At 44.6% G+C, this 22,391-nt stretch overlaps 1 protein-coding gene across 3 annotated transcripts in view; it reads left to right on the forward strand.

Annotated features, from left to right (window-relative positions):
- The window catches only part of LOC141259389 (cytochrome P450 2J2-like), a 263,707-nt gene that overhangs the window by 139,231 nt on the left and 102,085 nt on the right, over nucleotides 1–22,391 (forward strand). For all 3 annotated transcript variants that reach the window (XM_073675295.1, XM_073675297.1, XM_073675296.1), the window contains 4 exons: nucleotides 1,744–1,917; nucleotides 4,068–4,209; nucleotides 6,859–7,046; nucleotides 15,059–15,200. In XM_073675295.1, coding sequence (XP_073531396.1) covers nucleotides 1,744–1,917; nucleotides 4,068–4,209; nucleotides 6,859–7,046; nucleotides 15,059–15,200 — 646 coding nt within the window. The remainder of the gene's footprint in view (nucleotides 1–1,743; nucleotides 1,918–4,067; nucleotides 4,210–6,858; nucleotides 7,047–15,058; nucleotides 15,201–22,391) is intronic.

Here is a 22,391-nt window from a genome sequence, read left to right on the forward strand (position 1 = left end):
CCTCCATCTTGTTTCTTTGAGCTTCTACTTCAGCCTCCTGCCTAACAAAGGAACTTCTTACTCTAGCTTCCTCTGCCGATGCACGGATCTCCAGCAGCTTGTCAGACATTGTTGACTTCCTGGAGTGAGATGATCTGGAAGATCGAGATGTGATTTTGGTTGACGTTGCATGATATGACTTAGCCTCGTGGAGGTGTGCGATGCGGAATTCTGCCTTCTCCAAGAAAAGACCACATTAGTGCGAGATGCCCAGGATAAGAGTCTTTCAGCTAGCTCTGCTGGGGCATCATCCATATCACAGTTACTCAGGAATGTGATGTACTTAACAGACAGTCTCTGGTAGCGATCATAGGTGGCAAATAAATTATTCAATGTGGTGGTTAAATCTGCTGCGTCATTGTTAGCGTGTGGAAGAGCCGCTAAATAGTGCTCAACTCTGCCCCATAACCTAGATCATTAATCATGTAACTCGTCTCTGGTTGTCTCAAAGTTCTCTCTGACTTTTTTGTGTCGGCTTGGTTACACGTTTGGGTCGTACATCCTGCTCTGCAGTAAGTGTGGACTCTGCTCCTGGAGTATCTGTGGTGTCAGGAACATGATGTGCTTCTCCCACAGAGTGATCCACGGTGCTTTTTGTGGACATGCTTTAGCTAAGTTGGTGAACGATCATAGACTTGCTAGCAGACAATGCATATGCACACGGATACAGTAGACTTAGGGCTCTCCTTACTATTCTGCCACCGATGTACATGGGGTGAGATGTGTCTGAAGGATGTGAACACTGATCTCTGTATAAGCAATGGCAGATATTACTCACTAACCTGTGCTTCTATTCCTTATGAACTGCACGTGATTAGTCCGGAAGGATAATGCAGTGATGTATTCAACAGGTTTTATTCACAGTAGTGAGGTGAGGTGAGGGATGAAGATAAGGTAGAAGATAGTGTTGGTATTAGAAGCACGGGTTACAGGTAAGGAGAGAATCCTTTCTCAGTCCTGCAGCATGTGTTGTCCAAGATGGCATTGAACAAGAAGGAAGTGAAGGAGAAGATAGGAGTTGCAGACAGGAAGGATTGTGGGTAACACAGTAATGACAGCATGTTATAAAAAATGGCCAGTAGATGGCAGCAAAGTACAACAAATACAATATATGGTAAAAATAAACCGTGTAACATTAGGCAATGTCCAAAATGGCTGAAAGTCTTTGCAAACAATTGGCTAACAGCACTGATAAAGTTCAGCAAAATGACTTGCAGGACCTGATTATTTACTTTCAGAGCACCATTTATTCCATGGAGCTGTACATGAGAAGGGGTAATATACAATACACAAATAGAAATTATAATGAACAAACTAATAGTGACAGACAGGTACGGAGGGGAGAGGACCCTGCCCCTTATCCAGTGACCACCTTTGTGGTCCATGACTGCTGGACACCGCTTCTGATTAGTGGGCCCCTGTGACAACATGGAGCCCACTAATTATATGAGGTCCTCTAGTTGCCGGGAAGCAGTAGGAAGTTCTCTGGCCTAGCTGCCATGGAGTACTGTTTTTGCGGGTCCTGACACTATTTGTCCAGCAAATCATTTTGCACACATCTAGTCATTGATGTTTCCCTAGTTTCCTAACTGAAAAAGTTCAGTATTATGATTGTGTTCGGAAAATGAAAAAAATATAAAAAATTTAAAATGCTAAATATATTTTAAGGCTAAACTTAATGTGTCTTTTTCTGTTGCTTTTCAGCTTTATGATACTTTCCCATGGCTCATGCATCGCCTTCCAGGTCCTCAACAGGCCATGTACAAACACCTCCACTTTCTTAAACAATGTATGTTGGAAGAAATAAGGCAACATCAACAGAACCCTTCACCTGAGCCTCAAGATGTTGTGGATTATTACCTGGAAGAGATCTCAAAGGTTTGTAAAAGAAACTGGATTTTCTTCAATTTTGGTCACGTAGAAAATTACTAATGTGGTCTTAATAGCCACGATATTGTTTGTTTATATTTGTAATTTTATCTGGCTTGGTGTATGTAAAGTTTTGGCATTTGGTAGCATGGAACTGTTACGATCTGCTTTAAACCAAGCGGCACAAAAATTATGCTAACGGGTTTTGTTTTGTTTTGTTTTTTAAAGCGTTTTTTTTTTCAGTGCTGGAGTGCTGCTGCTAATGTAAGTTCCCTGACCCTTGTCTCATACTTAACAGTGTTTGTCTTCAGCTCTTCCTGGCGCTACTCCGGTCCCACACTGCCATTTTGTGACCCCAACTTCTGACTGACTGGAAGTCAGCGTTAACGGTCACAAGCTCTCAATGTAAGTCTGAGAGCCTTGTTCTGGCTTTCATAGACTTACATTGAGTTGTGACTGTTGGATCATCTAGCAAACACTGGAGCGATGTGGTAGGTCACAACTTGCAGGAGACCGACTGGAGCGGCGTCCATAAAAGATGATGATGGCAACAAAGAAGTATACAACTATGGGCAGGGAATTTAGATTAGTAGCACCACTCCAGCGCTGCAATAAAAAAAAATGCTTGAGTGGTGCTTTAAACAATCAAGCAGACTCCTAAATCTCCCACCCCCTTCCTGTAACTGTCATTAGTAAATAAAGAACATGTTTTTGGTAGTGGTTTGGCAAAGAATATGCTCTACTTTTGAAGGATGTGTATACATCAAGTATAACATCACATTTTTTTGTTATTTACATAGTTATTAGCTTTCAACATAGAACAAAACCCATAAGATACTTTTTCGCCAAGAGCAATTGTTCTTAGTATACTGTGACATGCAGAAGTAGTGCTGATGCTTCAAAAGCATCCAGCAACTATTAGAAATAACACAAGCACAGGAGACAGGAAATGTTGTGCTTCAGAAGCATCCAGCAACTAGAGGGGTTAACACAGTCACAGGAGACAGGGAGTGTTTTAGCAGAGCCCCAGGGGGATTGAGGGGAACTTGTTTTTGCAGTCTGGCTGAAGCCAAAGAGAAGGGTGGTGTGTTATCTGGATCTGACAGAAGGCAACTGAACAGGATTCAGATCAGGAGGGAAGCTAAACACAGGTCAGATAAACTCCCTGAACTAACAGTGCAGAGTATTATCGGGCAGGAAGATGAGGACTGGAAGGAATTGTGTCACAGGGATCATCTCCCTCCTCAAACCCTCTCCCCTCCATCTCCATGCATGATAAAGAATGCTGTGTACTATTGTGTCCTTGATAAGGAAAAACCTGTGGTTGTGTATGCATGGAAGTGTGCTGCTAAGAGATCTAATTTGTGCTGAACTGTGCTACTGAAGAGACTGCCGTTACTGTACCTGCTGTACATAGGGGCTGACTAATTAAAGCTTTAATGCCAGAATAGTCATGTAAAAGCTTTGAAAAGTTTCAAAAAATTTGGGCGCTGCGGAGGTGCCTGAGTGAGAGATGGTGCGTCCATACCTGCCCATCAAATTAATTAAATGTGACGGCAGTTTGTATGTTAGACTGGAGTAATATTTCTGGTGTGGCGCACGTCATTTAGAAAAGGCGCCAAATTCATTGTGAAATACTGGTGATTCTGTATAAAATATTAAAGTATTCATACAAAAGCACAATGATTAAAGCGAACCTGTCAGCAGGATTTTGCTAAGTAAACTACAGGCAGTGTCATGCTGCCCTGATTAATATGATACCTGAGGTGAAGAAATCCATCTTATGGTTCTTGTGTGATCATTGTTTGCAGTTTTGAGTTAATGATATGCCTGTGCTCCGGGGCGGGACTGTAGGCAGAGTCTTATCCTGGTGCTCTAGGCCAGATCAGCAAGAAAAGACCTGATCACTTGCTGATCTGACCTAGAGCACCAGGATAAGACCCTGCCTGGAGCATGGGCATATCATTAACTCAGAACTGGAAACACTGATTAATTACACAAGAACCTCAAGACTGATTTCTTCACCTCAGATATCATATTAATCAGTGCAGCAACTCCAACATGACACTGCCTGTAGTTTACTTAGCAAAATCCAGCTGACAGGTTTGCTTTAAATAAGAATTAAACATTGGTTCTGTGATCTTTGTTCTTTTCCATAGGCGAAGAATGACCCATCTTCCAAAATTAATGAAGAGTCCTTGATTATTGTATTGATGGATTTGGTGCTGGCTGGTTTTGAAACTGTTACATCCACCATACAGTGGGCATTATTGTACATGGCAGTCCACAAAGATGTACAAGGTGACTTTTTTCTTAGTTTTATGGCCATCTCCATATTTGGAGATGAAAGAAATTTACTTTTGTAAGGGCTTGTGCCGATGACCATTTAACTTGAACGAGTGCTATATGTGGTGTAGGGTTTTGTTACTCACTCAGCCGCGTTAGAGGTAGACACAGGAAACGGTTTCTTGTAAAAACTCCCAAGGCTGGTTTATTGTACCTTCATAAACCGCACTTTTAGAAGTAAACAAAAGTTAGCCTTGTCCGGCACAGAGTAACAAAAACAGAAAATAAACAGTCCATACAATATGGCGAGTTCGCCCGCTCACGGTCAGTGTCTTTTAGCACAAAACACTCTGCAGGTCTCCACACCTCCAGCCCCAGACACTAAATGAGACACTCTGCCTCTATTTTATACACATGCCCTGGGGTGGGGGATATGTGAGCAGCCAATCCCTCCCAATTCTTATGACTGCTCATAAAAACCGGCCCTGATGCGTCCAATTAACCCTCTCAGCACTACATGTGCTGGAGCATGCTTATCCTGGATTTACATCACCGAAGCTACCAACCTCTGTGATGCAGATCTCCCCTCAAGGACCTGCAGGACACAATGGGTTAAATTACTGCAGAGTCTGGCTCCGCCTCCCTCTAGCCAGGTGGAGACTCTCCAGCAACAGTGGAATGCAGCAGAGCTGGGAGTGCTGCAACAGACCGCTCAGCTAGCATCAATCGTGGACGTCGCTGTAGTGTATCAGCTCCCATTTACTGCGGTCACCCACTTTTGAATGCGTCGACGCTCGGAGTGAGCCCTTGCAATCTTCACGCAATTCATGTACAGAGGTTTGCTTTAACACACCTCGCGCAGCGCCATACATGTATGGTGGATGTCGTGAAGGGGTTAAGATCTATGAGCAGGACACTAATCTGCATGAGAATCTGTCTGCAGATCTTTTTTTTTTTTTATGAAATTGAATGTTACCAGACTGTCAGTGTATGCTCTCCTGATCTACATGTTCCACACTTGTAAGGCCACCTTTCATTGAAAATAATCTCTGGAGGCAGATTTTCAGGGAAATGTGTCCTGCCCATAGATCCGAACCGCTCATTCCTCTGTGGATTACCCTGGACTGAGACAACAGATAGCAGATCTGAAGGTATCCTTTTATTCCGCTTCCTATGACCTGTGAGCCCATATAGATGGCTTAGAAGGGTTGATCCTGCTGACAGATTTCCTTTAAAAGCTGGCTGGGGACAAAGACACCAAGGTGACTAGTCGGAAAGGTCGCTCCTCAGCGGCTTCTCTTCCGCTGCCAATGACTGACGGGTCTGTCTCTATATACATGCACGTGGGGTGAGACCTACAGTACAGACCAAAAGTTTGGACACACCTTCTCATTTAAAGATTTTTCTGTATTTTCATGATTATGAAAATTGTACATTCACACTGAAGGCATCAAAACTATGAATTAACACATGTGGAATTATATACTTAACAAAAAAGTGTGAAACAACTGAAAATATGTCTTATATTCTAGGTTCTTCAAAGTAGCCACCTTTTGCTTTGATGACTGTTTTGCACACTCTTGCCATTCTTTTGATGAGCTTCAAGAGGTAGTCACTGGAAATGGTCTTCCAACAATGTTGAAGGAGTTACCAGAGATGCTTAGCACTTGTTGGCCCTTTTGCCTTCACTCTGCGGTCCAGCTCACCCCAAACCATCTCGATTAGGTTCAGGTCTGGTGACTGTGGAGGCCAGGTCATCTGGCGTAGCCCCCCATCACTCTCCCTCTTGGTCAAATAGCCCTTACACAGCCTGGAGGTGTGTTTGGGGTCATTGTCCTGTTGAAAAATAAATGATGGTCCAACTAAATGCAAACAGGAAGGAATAGCATGCCGCTACAAGACGCGGTGGTAGCCATGCTGGTTCAGTATGCCTTCAATTTTGAATAAATCCCCAACAGTCTCACCTGCAAAGCACCCCCACACCATCACACCTCCTCCATGCTTCACGGTGGGAACCAGGCATGTAGAGTCCATCCGTTCACCTTTTCTGCGTCGCACAAAGACACGGTGGTTGAAACCAAAGATCTCAAATTTGGACTCATCAGACCAAAGCACAGATTTCCACTGGTCTAATGTCCATTGCTTGTGTTCTTTAGCCCAAACAAGTCTCTTCTGCTTGTTGCCTGTCCTTAGCAGTGGTTTCCTAGCAGCTATTTTACCATGGTGACTACCTCTTGAAGCTCATCAAGAGAATGCCAAGAGTGTGCAAAGCAGTCATCAAAGCAAAAGGTGGTTACTGTGAAGAACCTAGAATATAAGACATATTTTCAGTTGTTTCACACTTTTTTGTTAAGTATATAATTCCACATGTGTTAATTCATAGTTTTGATGCCTTCACTGTGAATGTACAATTTTCATATTCTTGAAAATACAGAAATATGTATATGGCTGAAATCATATAGCCACTGTCTATGTACCACAAAATGGCACATGAAAAAACCCCACTAAAACCTGTTAAGACCACTGGAATGGCAGGATAGAAAACAGACACAAAAGGGACCTTCTTGTACAGTTGATGGGGTCTATTACCTTAAACTAATGACTATAAATCAAAGGTACTGTTAATTTTTTTGTCAGGTCAAATATTCTGATTTTGTTTTACAGTAAAAGCACAGAAAGAAATTGATGCATTTGTACAAAGCATTGAAAATCTTAAATATGAAGACCGCTTGAATATGCCATACACGAATGCTGTAATTCATGAAATCCAGAGATTCACCAGTGTGGGACCTGTAAGCCTGCCCAGGCAATGTTCTCAAGACTTTACCCTGCTTGGTTATTTAATCAGAAAGGTAATTAAGTGAAGATTGTGATTGCATACTGATATCATTCCTAACCTGGCAAATATATATTAATAATCTTTCATGATTACTAAGGAAGTGAAAATAAGGTTAATTTAAACCATGGGAAGTCTGGATGTTACAGCTGTATTTACGAAGTCTCAACACAGCCAAAAAGGAATATAATCAGCTCACCATCTTATAGAGTAGCATACCTGTGTCATCAGTTTAATAGATTATACGGTGCATTAATATTTGGGCCAGTCCCAAATCTTGTAGACAGATAGGATAAATGGATATAAATGGTAATTCAGCTCCAATACATATACTGCTCAAAAAAATAAAGGGAACACTCAAATAACACATCCTAGATCTGAATGAATGAAATATTCTCATTGAATACTTTGTTCTGTACAAAGTTGAATGTGCTGACAACAAAATCACACAAAAATCATCAATGGAAATCAAATTTATTAACCAGTGGAGGCCTGAATTTGGAGTCACCCCCAAAATTAAAGTGGAAAAACACACTACAGGCTGATCCAACTTTGATGTAATGTCCTTAAAACAAGTCAAAATGAGGCTCAGTATTGTGTGTGGCCTCCACGTGCCTGGTAGTATCTAACTTTATTTTATAACTTTTAAAATCATAAGGCAAAAAAATATATTTCACAATGAAACACTTAGCTTTCCAAGCCATTGAAAATGCTTGATCATAATGATGATATACAAACTGTAAGTGATATATACACATATACATAATATATACACATATATGTGTATATGTACATATATGTGTGTGTATATACAGGGTGGTCCAAAAGTAGGTGGACAGAAAATAATATTTATTTTGATTTATATATAAAATTATATTTACTAACACAAGCATAACATTGACAATTAAATTTTATTCTGAACAATAATACAAAAGCCCTTAAATTTTATCAACCCAGGTGCTCAAACTGTTTTCCATTACAATTTGCAGAGCTTTGAAGTCGGCCTCTTACGCTTCAACAAACTTTTTTGCACAAGTCTCTTTGGGTATTAATTTCTTGAAATGCATCTCTTATGTAATTTTTCAAATCACTGACACTTTTTGGTTTTTGACTATAAACTTTGTCCTTGAGTACTCCCCAAAAGAAAAAAATCATTGGTTGCTAAGGGCAACTGAGCTAGTTTCCCTTTACACCATGTTTAATAAATCTCCCCCTTCGTAACCTTATTACACTTTCTGTCCACCTACTTTTGGACCACCCTGTATATGTATAAGTGTGTGTGTATATATGTATATGTTACTGTAAAAGTCAGAAGGCCGGTAAAACCTAGGATTTACCGGTCAATCTGGACATTTACCGAGGCCGTCGGTAAAAGCTCCCACAAGTTCATCTTTGATGATACCAGCCCATACCAGTACCCCACCTCCACCTTGCTGACATCTGAGTCTTAGTGGAGCTCTCTGCCCTTTACTGATGCAGCCTCTGACCCATCCATCTGGCCCATCAATAGTCACTCTCATTTCATCAGTCCATAAAACCTTTGAAAAATCAGTCTTAAGATATTTTTTTGGCCCATTCTTGACGTTTTATCTTATGTCTCTTGTTCAAAGGTGGTCGTTTTTCAGCCTTCCTTACCTTGGCCATGTCCCTGAGTATCGCACACCTTGTGCTTTTTGATACTCTAGTAACGTTGCAGCTCTGAAATATGGCAAAACTGGTGGCGAATGGCATCTTGGCAGCTACACGCTTGATTTTCCTCAATTCATGGGCAGTTATTTTGCGCCTTTTTTGGCCAACACGCTTCTTGCGACCCTGTTGGCTATTTGCCATGAAACGCTTGATTGTTCGGTGATCACGCTTCAAAAGTTTGCAAATTTCAATTCTGCTGCATCGCTCTGCAAGACCTCTCACAATTTTGGACCTTTTCAGAGCCCGTCAAATCTCTCTTCTGACCCATTTTGCCAAAGGAAAGGAAGTTGCCTAATAATTAAGCACACCTTATATAGGGTGTTGATTAGAGATGAGCGGTGTTCGACTAGAACTGTTCGCCAATCTCAAATTCGAGCTGTTTTGGGCGGTGTTCGAGTTGTTCGACGAACCCGAACGATTTGCAAAAAATTCGGCTGCTCGAGGTTATGTTCGATAACTGTTCGTGCACCAAAGCGTGTCCTGCATGTCTGGCGCTATTTAGAGCACCAATCATGCAGGGATTGCCTGCCACTCACTGTAATGCCACAGCCATGGTGGTTGTGGCATTACAGTGATTGCCCAAATCGATGGGAACAGTGCCAACAGTGAAACATGAAAAGCCGGCAATTCAGCAGCGGCATACACCGGTACCCGACAATTTAGAACCGAAAGAATAGAGCTTCACACATAGATTAGATAGAAACATGTCAGTCACATATATAAGAAGTACAGTGACAGTGTTGATTACTGTACTTGTCATTTAGTGTAAAGGATTTATAAAAAAAAATATTAGTGTTTTCATGCACCGTCTCTTTAAAAAAGCCGGCCGGCAATTCAGCAGCGGTACCCGACAATTTAGAATAGAAGGAATAGAGAATCACACATAGATTAGATAGATAGAAACATGTCAGTCACATATATAAGAAGTACAGTGACAGTGTTGATTACTGTACTTGCCATTTAGTGTAAAGGATTTATTAAAAAAAAATAGTGTTTTCATGCACCGTCTCTTTAAAAAAGCCGGCCGGCAATTCAGCAGCGGTACCCGACAATTTAGAATGGAAGGAATAGAGCATCACACATAGATTAGATAGATAGAAACATGTCAGTCACATATATATGAAGTACAGTGACAGTGTTGATTACTGTACTTGTCATTTAGTGTTAAAAGAAAGGATTTATTTTAAAAAAAAATTGGCGTGGGGTTCCCCATAATTTTAGGCTCTAGCGGAGGTTAAGCAGACAGCTGGGGCAGATGTTTGAAGCCTGGGAAGGGGTAATACCCACGGAGCTTCCCAGGCTACTAATATCAGCCCCCAGCTGAATGCCTAGCCTTTACTAGCTATTAAAATGGGGGACCCCCCAAAAAAATTTACGTGGGGTCCCCCTATTTTAATAGCTAGCAAAGGCTAGGCAGACAGCTGGGGGCTGATATTAATAGCCCAGGAAGGGTGCCATGAATATTGGCCCCCTCCCAGGCTAGAAACACCAGCCGTCAGCCGCCCCAGAAATGGCACATCCATAGGATGCGCCAATTCTGGCACTTGGCCTCGCTCTTCCCACTGCCCTGTAGCGGTGGCAGTGGGGTAATAGGGCTGGGGTTGATCTCAGCTTATAATGCCAGCTGACATCAAGCCCAGGTTAGTAATGGAGAGGCGTCTATAAGACACCCCCATTACTAACCCCATAGTCAAAGTTAAAAAAAAACACAAACACCCAGGATAAAGTCCTTTAATTGAAATAAAGACACAATTCTTTATTGTTCTAAATTAAACCATACTTACAATCACGCCCATTCCAGCTGAAACCAACGATCCCCTGCAATAAAAGAAAAATAATAAAGCAACATAATCCTTACCTTTCCATGGTTCCCACGACAGCTTCAGCTCTGCTACATCGAGATGACAGGCTGGACCGCAGCAGAAAGCTGCCATCCAGCCTGTCATCCCGCAGAGACTGAGAAGCGCAGGCTTGCTTGCGCTCCTCAGCGTCTCTCTGTGACGGCATCCAGATGAGCCGAGTTCATGTCCAATGAACTCGGCTCACCTCATGCACGTCACTGACAGCGTGGGAAAATTCTCCTGCACTCAGCGCTTCAGCGTGAGAATTCTCCCACGCTGAAGCGCTGAGTGCAGGAGAATTTTCCCACGCTGTCAGTGACGTGCATGAGGTGAGCCGAGTTCATTGGACATTAACTCGGCTCATCTGGATGCCCTCACAGAGAGACACACTGGAGCGCAAGCATGCCTGCGCTTCTCAGTGTCTGCGGGATGACAGGCTGGATGGCAGCGTTCTGCTGCGGTCCATCCTGTCATCTCGATGTAGCAGAGCTGAAGCTGTCATGGGAACCATGGAAAGGTAAGGATGATGTTGCTTTATTATTTTTCTTTTATTTCAGGAGATCGTTGACTTCAGCTGGAATGGGCGTGACGGTAAGTATGGTTTAATTTAGAACAATAAAGAATTGTGTGTTTATTTCAATTAAAGGACTTTTTTCTGGGTGTTGTGTTTTTTTTAAATACTTTACTAGAAATTCATGGTGGTCATGTCTAATATTGGCGTGACCCCATGAATTTCGGGCTTAGGGCCAGCTGATAATGCCAAGCTGGCCCTAACCCCTTTATTACCCAGTGAGCCACCGCATCAGGGCCCTGGATGAGTTGGGTACAGCGCCAGAAGATGGCGCTTCTATGAACGCGCCATTTTCCGGGGTGGCTGCGGACTGCAATTTGCAGCGGGGGTGGCCCAGAAAGCTTGGGTCTCCCTGCGCTGCAGATTCCAGCCCCCAGCTGCCTAGTTGTACCTGGCTGGACACAAAAACAGGGCGAAGCCCCACGTCAATTTTCTTTAAATTATTTCATGAAATAATTAAGAAAAAAAGGGCTTCCCTATATTGTTGTGTCCGGCCAGGTACAAATAGGCAGCTGGTGGTTGGGGGCAGCCCGTTCCTGCCTGCTGCACCTGACTGGACACAAATATAGTGCGAAGCCCCACGTCAATTTTTTTTAAATTATTTCATGAATTTCCTGAAATAATTTAAAAAAATTGAAGTGGGGCTTCGCACTATATTTGTGTCCAGCCAGGTACAGCAGGCAGGAACGGGCTGCCCCCAACCACCAGCTGACTATTTGTACCTGGCCGGACACAACAATATAGGGAAGGCCTTTTTTTCTTAATTATTTCATGAATTTCATGAAATAATTAAAAAAAAAAAATACGTGGGGCTTCGCCCTATTTTTGTGTCCAGCCAGGTACAACTAGGCAGCTGGGGGCTGGAATCTGCAGCGCAGGGAGGCCCAAGCTTTCTGCCCCCCCCCCCCCGCTGCAAATTGCAGTCCGCAGCCACCCCGGAAAATGGCGCGTTCATAGAAGCGCCATCTTCTGGCGCTGTACCCAACTCATCCAGGGCCCTGGTGCGGTGGCTCACTGGGTAATAAAGGGGTTAGGGCCAGCTTGGTATTATCAGCTGGCCCTAAGCCCAAAATTCATGGGGTCATGCCAATATTAGACGTGACCGCCATGAATTTCTAGTAAAGTATTTAAAAAAAACACAACACCCAGAATAAAGTCCTTTAATTGAAATAAACACACAATTCTTTATTGTTCTAAATTAAACCATACTTACCATCACGCCCATTCCAGCTGAAGCCAACGATCTCCTGCAATAAAAGAAAAATAAAATTCTCACGCTGAAGTGCTGAGTGCAGGAAAATTCTCCCACGCTGTCAGTGACGTGCATGAGGTGAGCTCATGTCCAATGAACTCAGCTCACCTCATGCACCTCACTGACAGCGTGGGAATTCTCCCACGCTGAAGCGCTGAGTGCAGGAGAATTTTCCCACGCTGTCAGTGACGTGCATGAGGTGCGCCGAGTTCATTGGACATGACCTCGGCTCATCTGGATGCCGTCACAGCGAGACACTGAGGAGCGCAAGCATGCCTGCTCTTCTCAGTGTCTGCGGGTTGACAGGCTGGATGGCAGCGTTCTGCTGCGGTCCAGCCTGTCATCTCGATGTAGCAGAGCTGGAGCTGTCCTGGGAACCATCGAAAGGTAAGGATGATGTTGGTTTATTATTTTATTTTTATTACAGGAGATCGTTGGCTTCAACTGGAATGGGCGTGACGGTAAGTATGGTTTAATTTAGAACAATAAAGAATTGTGTGTTTATTTCAATTAAAGGACTTTATTCTGGGTGTTTGTGTTTTTTTTAACTTTCACTATGGGGTTAGTAATGGGGGTGTCTTATAGACGCCTCTCCATTACTAACCTGGGCTTGATGTCAGCTGGCATTATAAGCTGAGATCAACCCCAGCCCTATTACCCCACTGCCACCGCTACAGGGCAGTGGGAAGAGCGAGGCTAAGTGCCAGAATTGGCGCATCCTATGGATGCGCCATTTCTGGGGCGGCTGACGGCTAGAAACACCAGCCTGGGAGGGGGCCAATATTCATGGCACCCTTCCTGGGCTATTAATATCAGCCCCCAGCTGTCTGCCTAGCCTTTGCTAGCTATTAAAATAGGGGGGACCCCACGTCATTTTTTGGGGGGGGTCCCCCATTTTAATAGCTAGTAAAGGCTAAGTATTCAGCTGGGGGCTGATATTAGTAGCCTGGGAAGCTCCATGGGTATTACCCCCTTCCCAGGCTTCAAACATCTGCCCCAGCTGTCTGCTTAACCTCCGCTAGAGCCTAAAATTACGGGGAACCCCACGCCAATTTTTATTTTAATAAATCCTTTATTTTAACACTAAATGACAAGTACAGTAAGCAACACTGTCACTGTACTTCATATATATGTGACTGACATGTTTCTATCTATCTAATCTATGTGTGAAGCTCTATTCTTTCTGTTCTAAATTGTCGGGTACCGCTGCTGAATTGCCGGCCGGCTTTTTTAAAGAGACGGTGCATGAAAACACTAATATTTTTTTAAATAAATCCTTTACACTAAATGACAAGTGCAGTAACCAACACTGTCACTGTGCTTCTTATATGTGTGACTGACATGTTTCTATCTATCTATCTAATCTGTGTGTGAAGCTCTATTCTTTCTGTTCTAAATTGTCGGGTACCGCTGCTGAATTGCCGGCCGGCTTTTTTAAAGAGACGGTGCATGAAAACACTATTATTTTTTTTAATAAATCCTTTACACTAAATGACAAGTACAGTAACCAACACTGTCACTGTACTTCTTATATATGTGACTGACCTGTTTCTATCTATCTAATCTATGTGTGATGCTCTATTCCTTCTTGTCTAAATTGTCGGGTACCGGTGTATGCCGCTGCTGAATTTGCCGGCCGGCTTTTTTAAAGAGAGTGTCTTCTGAGCAGTTTGTCAGCTTTTGGACACCTTTGCAGGTGTTTTCTATGTGTTTCTATGTGTTTTTGTTTGGCTGCATTGGTTTTAACGGTGTTCGACGGTGTTCTAAGGTGTTCGACGAACAGTTCCTCGAACATCCCGGTGTTCGACGAACCGAACCGAACTCGAACACTACGGGGGTGGCTCAACACTAGTGTTGATGTCATTAGTCAACACCCCTCCTCATTACAGAGATGCACATCACCAGATTTACTTAATTGGTAGTTGGCTTTCAAGCCTATACAGCTTGGAGTAGGACAACATGTATAAAAAGTATCATGTGATCAAAATACTAATTTGCCTGCACACAGTGTATAGGTCTTTGGAGTATGAGTAGAAACCAACACAAACACATGGAGAACACACTTGCAGTTGTTGTCCTTGGTAGGATTTGAACCCAGGACCCCAGCACTGCAAGGCTACAGTGTTAACCACTTAGCCACCATACCGCCATGATTGTGCCTATAGTACATACTATGGAACAAACATTACATATGACATTTGGCAATATATACAACATGCTTTGTGTTGCAATTAATCAAAGTTTTAAAGTGGATGTGTTTAACTGTGATTAGTGAAAAAAAAAACTGAGGATAAGCAGAAACAGGGGTGGACATAGCATTGGCGCAGCCATACAGGGGCCAAAGATATAAGGGGGCCCATTTGCACCTCAAAAGCACGTGTGATTGTGCATTATGATGAGCTATTGGACTGCAAAGGGCCCATATACTATTCTTACACAGGGGTCCTCTTCTGTCTGTGTCTGACACTGGGCACAAACTACAGTGTTTCACATCAATAACGGCCTTTTACTGTAAGCCAGGTGAATATGGGATTGAAACAGCTAAGTTCTCATTGAAAAGTTTTGTTTTTTTTTTCCGCTAAAAAATTGACACTGTGTTTGTTACTTATTATTCTAGAATATTGCAATATTTAATTACAATTCTTTCACATGTACAATGATTGTCATTCCCTTAGGGAACCACAATTGTACCTAACCTGGCCTCTGTGCTCACGGCACCCAAACATTGGAAATTCCCAGATACGTTCAATCCTTCAAACTTTTTGGATGAAGAAGGCAATTTTCAGGGCAATAAAGCATTCATACCATTTTCTGCAGGTAATACAATACTGTTTCACAGTCTAATCTATGGGACAGTCCGTAAAAAATATGAACTGATTATTTTCTAATTGTTGGTTTAATATTAGTTACAAACCTTTTACCACACTTTACATGCTAAACTGGTCATATCCTGATCAAATGGCTGGCGTTCTGAATAAAACTTATTTTTATTTATTTTTCCAATTTCCAATGTGAAGATATTCGCTTGTACACTTTATATGCTAATATTCACTATAATCAAGGGAGCGTTGGCAGAGATTTTTGGTCATTTGGGGGCATTTATTTTTTTTCCTTGTATGACGTTGCCTAATCATAAGCAGGAGGTATCATGCAGGACTAAAAAAAATAAAAAACTTCCCCCTATGAAGGTCAGGACTGGCTTTCTCAGTGTGACATGGTGAGACTCATGTTTAATAAGGTCACATTGATCTAGCTACCTGTGATGTACAGGGAGCTGAGGGAGGTAGAAAGCAAAGCTGTATGTCATTTTAAACACTGCTCTGCATCCATTACAAGCATCGGGGAATACTGCCTCAGTACCTGGGAGAAATGCAGCGTTCTAGATGTTATAAGCACTGCTCACACCACAACTCTCATCTCACATATACAGTGCTCTCTCAGGTAGCGAGGCATTGTTTCCCGATGCATGTGATAGATGCAGAGCAGTGTTTATAGTCACACACACAGCTCGATTCTCTCCCCTCCTACACAGTAATTGCCAGCACTTAGATCTGTGTGACCTGGTTACATGAGTCTTATGTCACCCAGAGGAAACTGGTTCTGATCTTCCTTGGTTTTTTTTTTTCCCTGCATGATACCTCCTGTTTATGATTGGGCAATGTCATACAGGAGAAAAAGTAAACACCCCAGAGAAGAATTTGTGCTAACATCCAATTGGCTATAGTGGAAATTGGCATATAAAGTTTACAAGCTAATAACTCCATAACAGAGATGAGAAATAAAAAAGAATGCTTTTATTCAGATTTTCAGCAAATTCATTATTATGTGCTGAGTTTAGCGTGTAAAATGTGATGAAAGGTCCACTTTAAAGGGAATGTGTCACTAAGTTTTTGTTCTATAATCTGAGAGTAAGAGGATGTAGGACCAGAGACCCTGATTAGAGATGTCTCACATACTGGACTGTTTCAATACAATCAGTGTTTTATTAGCAGGAAATTATCACTAGAGGACAACTGGCCTTGTGCTTCCTAGTCCAATCACACCCCCAGCAATGATTAGCAGATTTCTGTCAGTATATAATGTACATAGAGAGCTGCCAATCAGTGGTGTGGGTGGAGTGAAACACTGCTCAGCTTCTGTGCTCTGCTAAATCTTCAGAGAAAACTTTGATTCTATCATAATTGCTGCTGTAAACTAAGTGATCTATATAAAGGTGTGGACTGTATTGCCTTGTTCCTGTCCCTAAAGACAGCAATCACATAGTGTGGAAAGTGTCATGCATCTCTGTGCGTCTAGTGTGTAATATGATATGGTGCAATATAAGTATTGTGAAGTATACTATGCATGTGTAGCAATGTATAATGTTGGTAGCATAGGGAAGGACATAGATTAGGACCTAGTGCATAAGATAAGGACATTAGATTTTGTACATACTGATATAAGGATAAGATATAGTTAATGGGGCTAGCCAGCAATGGCAGGGGGTTAAATGAGGTCAGAAAAGGGGCTCACTTCCTGGTAGTTGTCAGTTAGGGAAGTAGAGTGACAAGGTCAAACTCGGGTGCAGTGGGCTGCTAGGGCCAGCATGTACCAGTCATTCAAGGCAATGGAAAGCCGTACTGATATCACTTGCGGACATTCCGTCATCAGGAGCCCAAAGCTCAGTGTGGGGGCTGATGGGTGCATCGTGTCTTCTGGCGCACAGGGGATGCTGGACGTGGAACCGTGTGAAGGGCAGGTGGCTGATCCCGGGTGCACTGTGGAACTGGACAGGAAGGCCATGGGGCTGACTGAGTCAGTGGGCTTAGGGATAGTCCAGGAGGAACGAAAGGTAGGACTGAAGCTGTAAGGCATACGAAGTGATGTGCCCTATCCCACATGTTACAATCTGAGGAACTTGAACTGACCAGTATACCTTTGATTGTTGCAATGAACTTGGTGTCCCCTAAGTTGTGTGTGACTCCTGAAGATGCATGCCTGGAGACACAGGAGGCCTGCTGCCTACTAGTGATTGTGATGCACTCCACACCTGACAGCACACTGGGACTGTGACACTGATTTCCTGTAAAGTGGCAGAGCCTAACCGAACAGGAGCTCTTGGCAACTTTACAATTGGCGTAGTCGGCAGGATCTAACCATGCATCAAGAAGACTTGAATGCGGGTAAGGATCCAGTGAACATAAAGATAGCACTGAGCACAGACTTCAAGATGGCTGTGAGTGGCGCGAGATGGCGAGACGGACCCGCCCATCTTGGGCATAAGAGAAGTGGAAGAGTGCGAAAATCCATCCAGCCTGGGAAGTGGTTTGTCTGGAGAGGCCGGCTTGTAGTGAGTGATGCTCGCTCCTGCTGGACGTGGCGAAGGAAAAAGAAACCACACCCGTTCCAGAAAGCCAAAGGAGAACGGGAGGAGACTCCTAAGAAACAGGCAGGTGAGCTGAAAGTAGCTCCACCTGGTAAGAGGAGGAGTGTGGCACCCTGCTGCGCATTGGTGCCACAGATCCTAGAGGGGTGCATGGACGGATTCCTCCACAAGAGGCCGTCACAGCATTCACACACCTCCACCTTCCACCTCAGACCACCAGAGGGAGCCCGGATAGGGATATAAATAGGGAAGGTGGAGCTAGCCAGTGCAGTCTAGAGAACAGTTTTCTCAGGGGACAGAGGTAGTTCCAGTCCCTCTAGAGAGTTCAGACTCATAAAGCTCAGAGTAGTGAGCCTAAGGCATGCCGATGCCATAAAAGCGGTGAAGAGTAGCGAGGCCTACTGCCAGTGTGAAGCCTAGTGAGGGCCCCGAGCACGGCCGAAGGCAAGTGGAGTAAGCGAGCTACATAGGGGGCAGAGGAGCTTAGCCAGCTCACCCCAAGACCATATACCGGACACCGGGTCCGTGTCTGCAAGGATCTCTAGGACCAGCAGAAACAACTGGAACCCCTAGCGAACTACATGTCCCAGGAACACCAAAAGCTGACCTTTATCTCAGGGTTAGGAATCACAGAGGCCCAAGAGACCAGGGAGTGTGATCTCCAACAGAAGGCCCTACCACCAGGTCAGCAGGTGCAAGACAGAGACCAAGTTAGGCCTAGCTCCAGGCAGGTCATAAACTTATCAGGAAAAGGCAAGAAACAGGAGGCCCCATACCCGCTCACTGGAGAGAGTCCTGAAATGCACCCTTCACCCTACAGTGCCCTGGATCGTGCCTGAAACACCACCAGTAAAGGTACTGAAGTGAGCTGTTGTGAGTGTGCCTATTCTTCTCCTGACCCGGCTGGGTCCCCTCTGTCCTGCATCCCTTTTCCTACGCTGCTCTGATGCCCTGCTCCACCTGTGGGGAGCCGCACCAACTAAGCTGCCTGAGCACCGGCCTCAGAGGACTGTAGCAGCACTGGTGATCCTCACCAGACACCATGGGTGGCGTCACGAACTTTTCCTATTCCATAAACCTTTCCCCCATTATCCCTTGCTTTTAAGAGTGACCCCATGGTACGGGCCCAGGAGCCGGCCACCGCAGCATCCCCCAAAACTAACAGCAAGGCCCGGGCGCCGAGTAGTCATCCCCATCCCCTGAGCGTGTCATCTCTTCCTGGCGTCACGAACAGGATTCCGTGCCCGCTGCAGCGACGGAGTGTTGTGCTCATTGCCACCGGGTACTGTGCGCCTTTAATCAAAAACTGTGTATTTAACTGTGGCGAAGATCGCCGCCATTGTTGTGCCGCTGAGCGGGAAGAAGGGTGTAACCACGGGAAACTGAGAGGCGTGCCTGCTGAAGTGCGCGAAGCCCCGGACACACCCCACGCCTCGACGTCAAACCAGGAAGCGCCAGGTCCTGGAAGGAGTGCCGGTGAGCGCTCTGACGTAGGACGCAAGGTCCTGAAGAAGACCGTCACCTGCGGAGCTGCGGCCTACCGGAAGAAAAGAAAAGAAGGTAGGCCACGGTTCGCTAGGGGGGTGTCAGAATGTCCGAAGAACGGCACAACGCCCGAGTACCAGTTAACCGCCCTGATGTTCAACCCGTGCTCGGCGCCGAGCAGGCCGAAGCAGCCGCTCCACCAGCAGGGCTTGTAACCCCTGTCACACCCATGGCCCTACCGTACATCCCTGGAGCGAAGTGGCTCCCCCAATACAGCGGCAAACCAGATACCCTGTCTGGATTTAAAAGGAAAATATGCGGTATATTGGACATGTACTCTATGACAGGCAAGCAAAGAGCCGCTGTTGTATTGGGACAATTGACTGGTGCTGCGGAGCGAGAAGTAGAAACCTGGTCGGCCGCAGACCAGGAGTCAGTGTCCGCAATCTTTAAAAAGTTAGACTGTCTTTGAGAATCGTACTGAGACAGACCTCCGGATGAGGTTCTACAACTGCTCTCAGCAACCGGAGGACAGTGTTCGGGACTATGCCTGGCGTTTACAAGGGGCCCTGCGAGCTCTGAAACAGGTTAGTCCAACCAGCATTGATAATGAAAATAAAATGCTGAAGGAACAGTTTATCAGTTTATCCCCTAAACTATGGGGAGGACAAGGTTAGAATACCACGCTACGCCACTGTTGCCAAACTGTGCACAGTAAATAACAACTCCATAGGCGGAGTCCTTAACCTCACCAGATGAAGTGGAGGATAATGACCCGGCAACCCAGGTGGAGGATTGGTATCAACAGCTCCATGTTGGGACAGACACAACGCCTGCCCATCAGAAGCAGGGTGTACACCGGGTGGTTCAGGAATACGCGCAGGTATTCAGTAAGCACCCACTTGACTTTGGGAGGATTAAGGGGGTTCAACACCATATCCCCACAGGTGACCATCCACCCATCAAAGAACATTACAGGCCTATACCACCAGCACACTACCAGAAGGCGAAGGAGATGTTGCACGACATGAAGAAGGCAGGGGTAGTAAGGGATAGTTGTAGTCCCTGGGCAGTTCCCCTAGTTCTATATTAGAATAACCTCGGCACTCGGATTTAGAACAAAGAAGTGTAATTTTTAATGCAGTCCATTAATTTACAAACAAAAGACGTTTCGGTCAAACAGACCTTCATCAGTAAACAGACTGTCTGCTATTAGGGTGAGGCAAATGTGCAGGGGCAGCGGACACAATGTGATAGTATAGCACAGGACTTCCTTAATGCTGCTGGTGCAATGAGCCTGGCGCAGAACGCGGTATCCACCGCTGGTTCCTGGATACCGCGTTCTGCACCAGGCTCATTGCACCAGCAGCATTAAGGAAGTCCTGTGCTATACTATGACATTGTGCCTCAGAGGACTGTAGCAGCACTGGTGATCCTCACCAGACACCACGGGTGGAGTCACAAACTTTTCCTATCCCATACACCTTTCCCCCATTATTCCTTGCTTTTAAGAGTGACCCCAGGGTACGGGCCCGGGACCGGCCACCGCGGCATCCCCCAAAACTAACAGCAAGGCCCGGGCGCCAAGTCGTCCCCATCCCCTGGGCACGTCAGGAGCGATGGGGGGGGAGTACACTCTAGGTAGAGCGGGCAGCCGCCGCTGTTGGCGAGTCAGGAGAAATGGAAGCAAGTCGTGATGGAAGAGTGCAGCTACCCTTTTGAGGGTTATAAACGGCGGTACGCTCTCGCACTCTGGGGAGGGCCTGGTCGAGTTGAGTGGAAGAGGAGGAGATGTGGCCAGGAGGTTTGCAAGTGAAGGTGCTCCATGAGGAAGCTCCGGTGGAGGCCACAGCCAAAGCCCAAGTGAAGGATCCGGAATCAGAACCCAATCCGGAATGGAATATAAAAAAAACGTAGAAAACCAACTTAGCACTCAAAATGGTTTCAGTGAATAGGGGAGACATTTATTCTGGCAATCGTAAAGGGTTAAACGATTTCGATCCTACATTTGGACCTTCATCAAAAATGTGCGATACATACAGAAAATAAAAATAAGTGACAGAATAAATAAATACAGCATTTATATCAGTCTATTTTGTATATTTTGTATACATGTAAATTCTATGTGTTCGCCTAAACGGCCATTTGTTAGGACACATTGCATCAGATTATTCCTTTTAACAAGATATCCATGGTAAATAGAACAATGATATAACAACATCATAATACATTTGGAGCGCATATATATGCCAAGAGAAATACCGAAACTATATAGAAAGATCTAGATCTCGATCTGTGTAGAGATTCCAGAAGTTGTCACTAGATGGTGCTCTGTCCGTTAAAAAGACAATGGTGCAGTGCAATTTCTTTATCCAGAACCTGATAGAACGTTTCCGTGCTTATTAATTAGGGTGAGTGGGAGTCAGGGTATGGTACCTGGGAAAAGTGACTATATTGGTGAACAGGGTAACTGTCAATTTAACAGTAGTAAGGAATGAAAAGGTGAGAATAAGAATTAGAATATATACTTGGTACACTTATATGGTATGTATCCACCAATTATTTGTGAAGACATGTATAAACTATAAGAAAGATATAGTCGTAGGTATAGATAATATGGATGGCTGTGCCTTTTATATGGCAGGAAGGTTAGACAAACTGGAGTAGTACATGTATAATTAAAAGTGGTTACCTGATTGCCAGTGGTTCTTGAATAAGCAGCCTTGAGTTAGCACTGTTTTTGTGACTCGCCCCCTGGGCCGTGGGGTACACAGAACCGGGCCTTCTAGTGTAGGGTGCTGATGGGGGTAGTAGTGGCAACCCGGTCCCGTGGCTCAGTGTGGTCAGACCTATGTTGTGGCTGTCTATTTGTAGATTTCTGAATGTCCGACTACGCCACCCGTGGATTGCGGTCGGGGATGACCGCCGCTGCAGGGCAGACCGCTGAGGCTGGTGTTGGTGTGCAGCACAGGGATGGGATAACTCCCCACGGGAAGAGTGTAGCCTCAGGGCAGTGTAATAGGATGCTGGAGGTGATGGTGCAGGCGCAGCATAAATCACACAGAGTCCAATGGTGCAGTTCAGGCCTTTTACTCACAGTTGTTATCCAAGTCACTTCCGTCGGCAAGGACTGCCTGAGCCGTGCTGCGTCCACCAGG

The sequence above is a fragment of the Phyllobates terribilis genome, unplaced genomic scaffold (assembly GCF_046119375.1).
Source record: "Phyllobates terribilis strain yellow unplaced genomic scaffold, ASM4611937v1 Scaffold_3__8_contigs__length_932513732, whole genome shotgun sequence".
Taxonomy (NCBI): Eukaryota; Metazoa; Chordata; class Amphibia; order Anura; family Dendrobatidae; genus Phyllobates; species Phyllobates terribilis.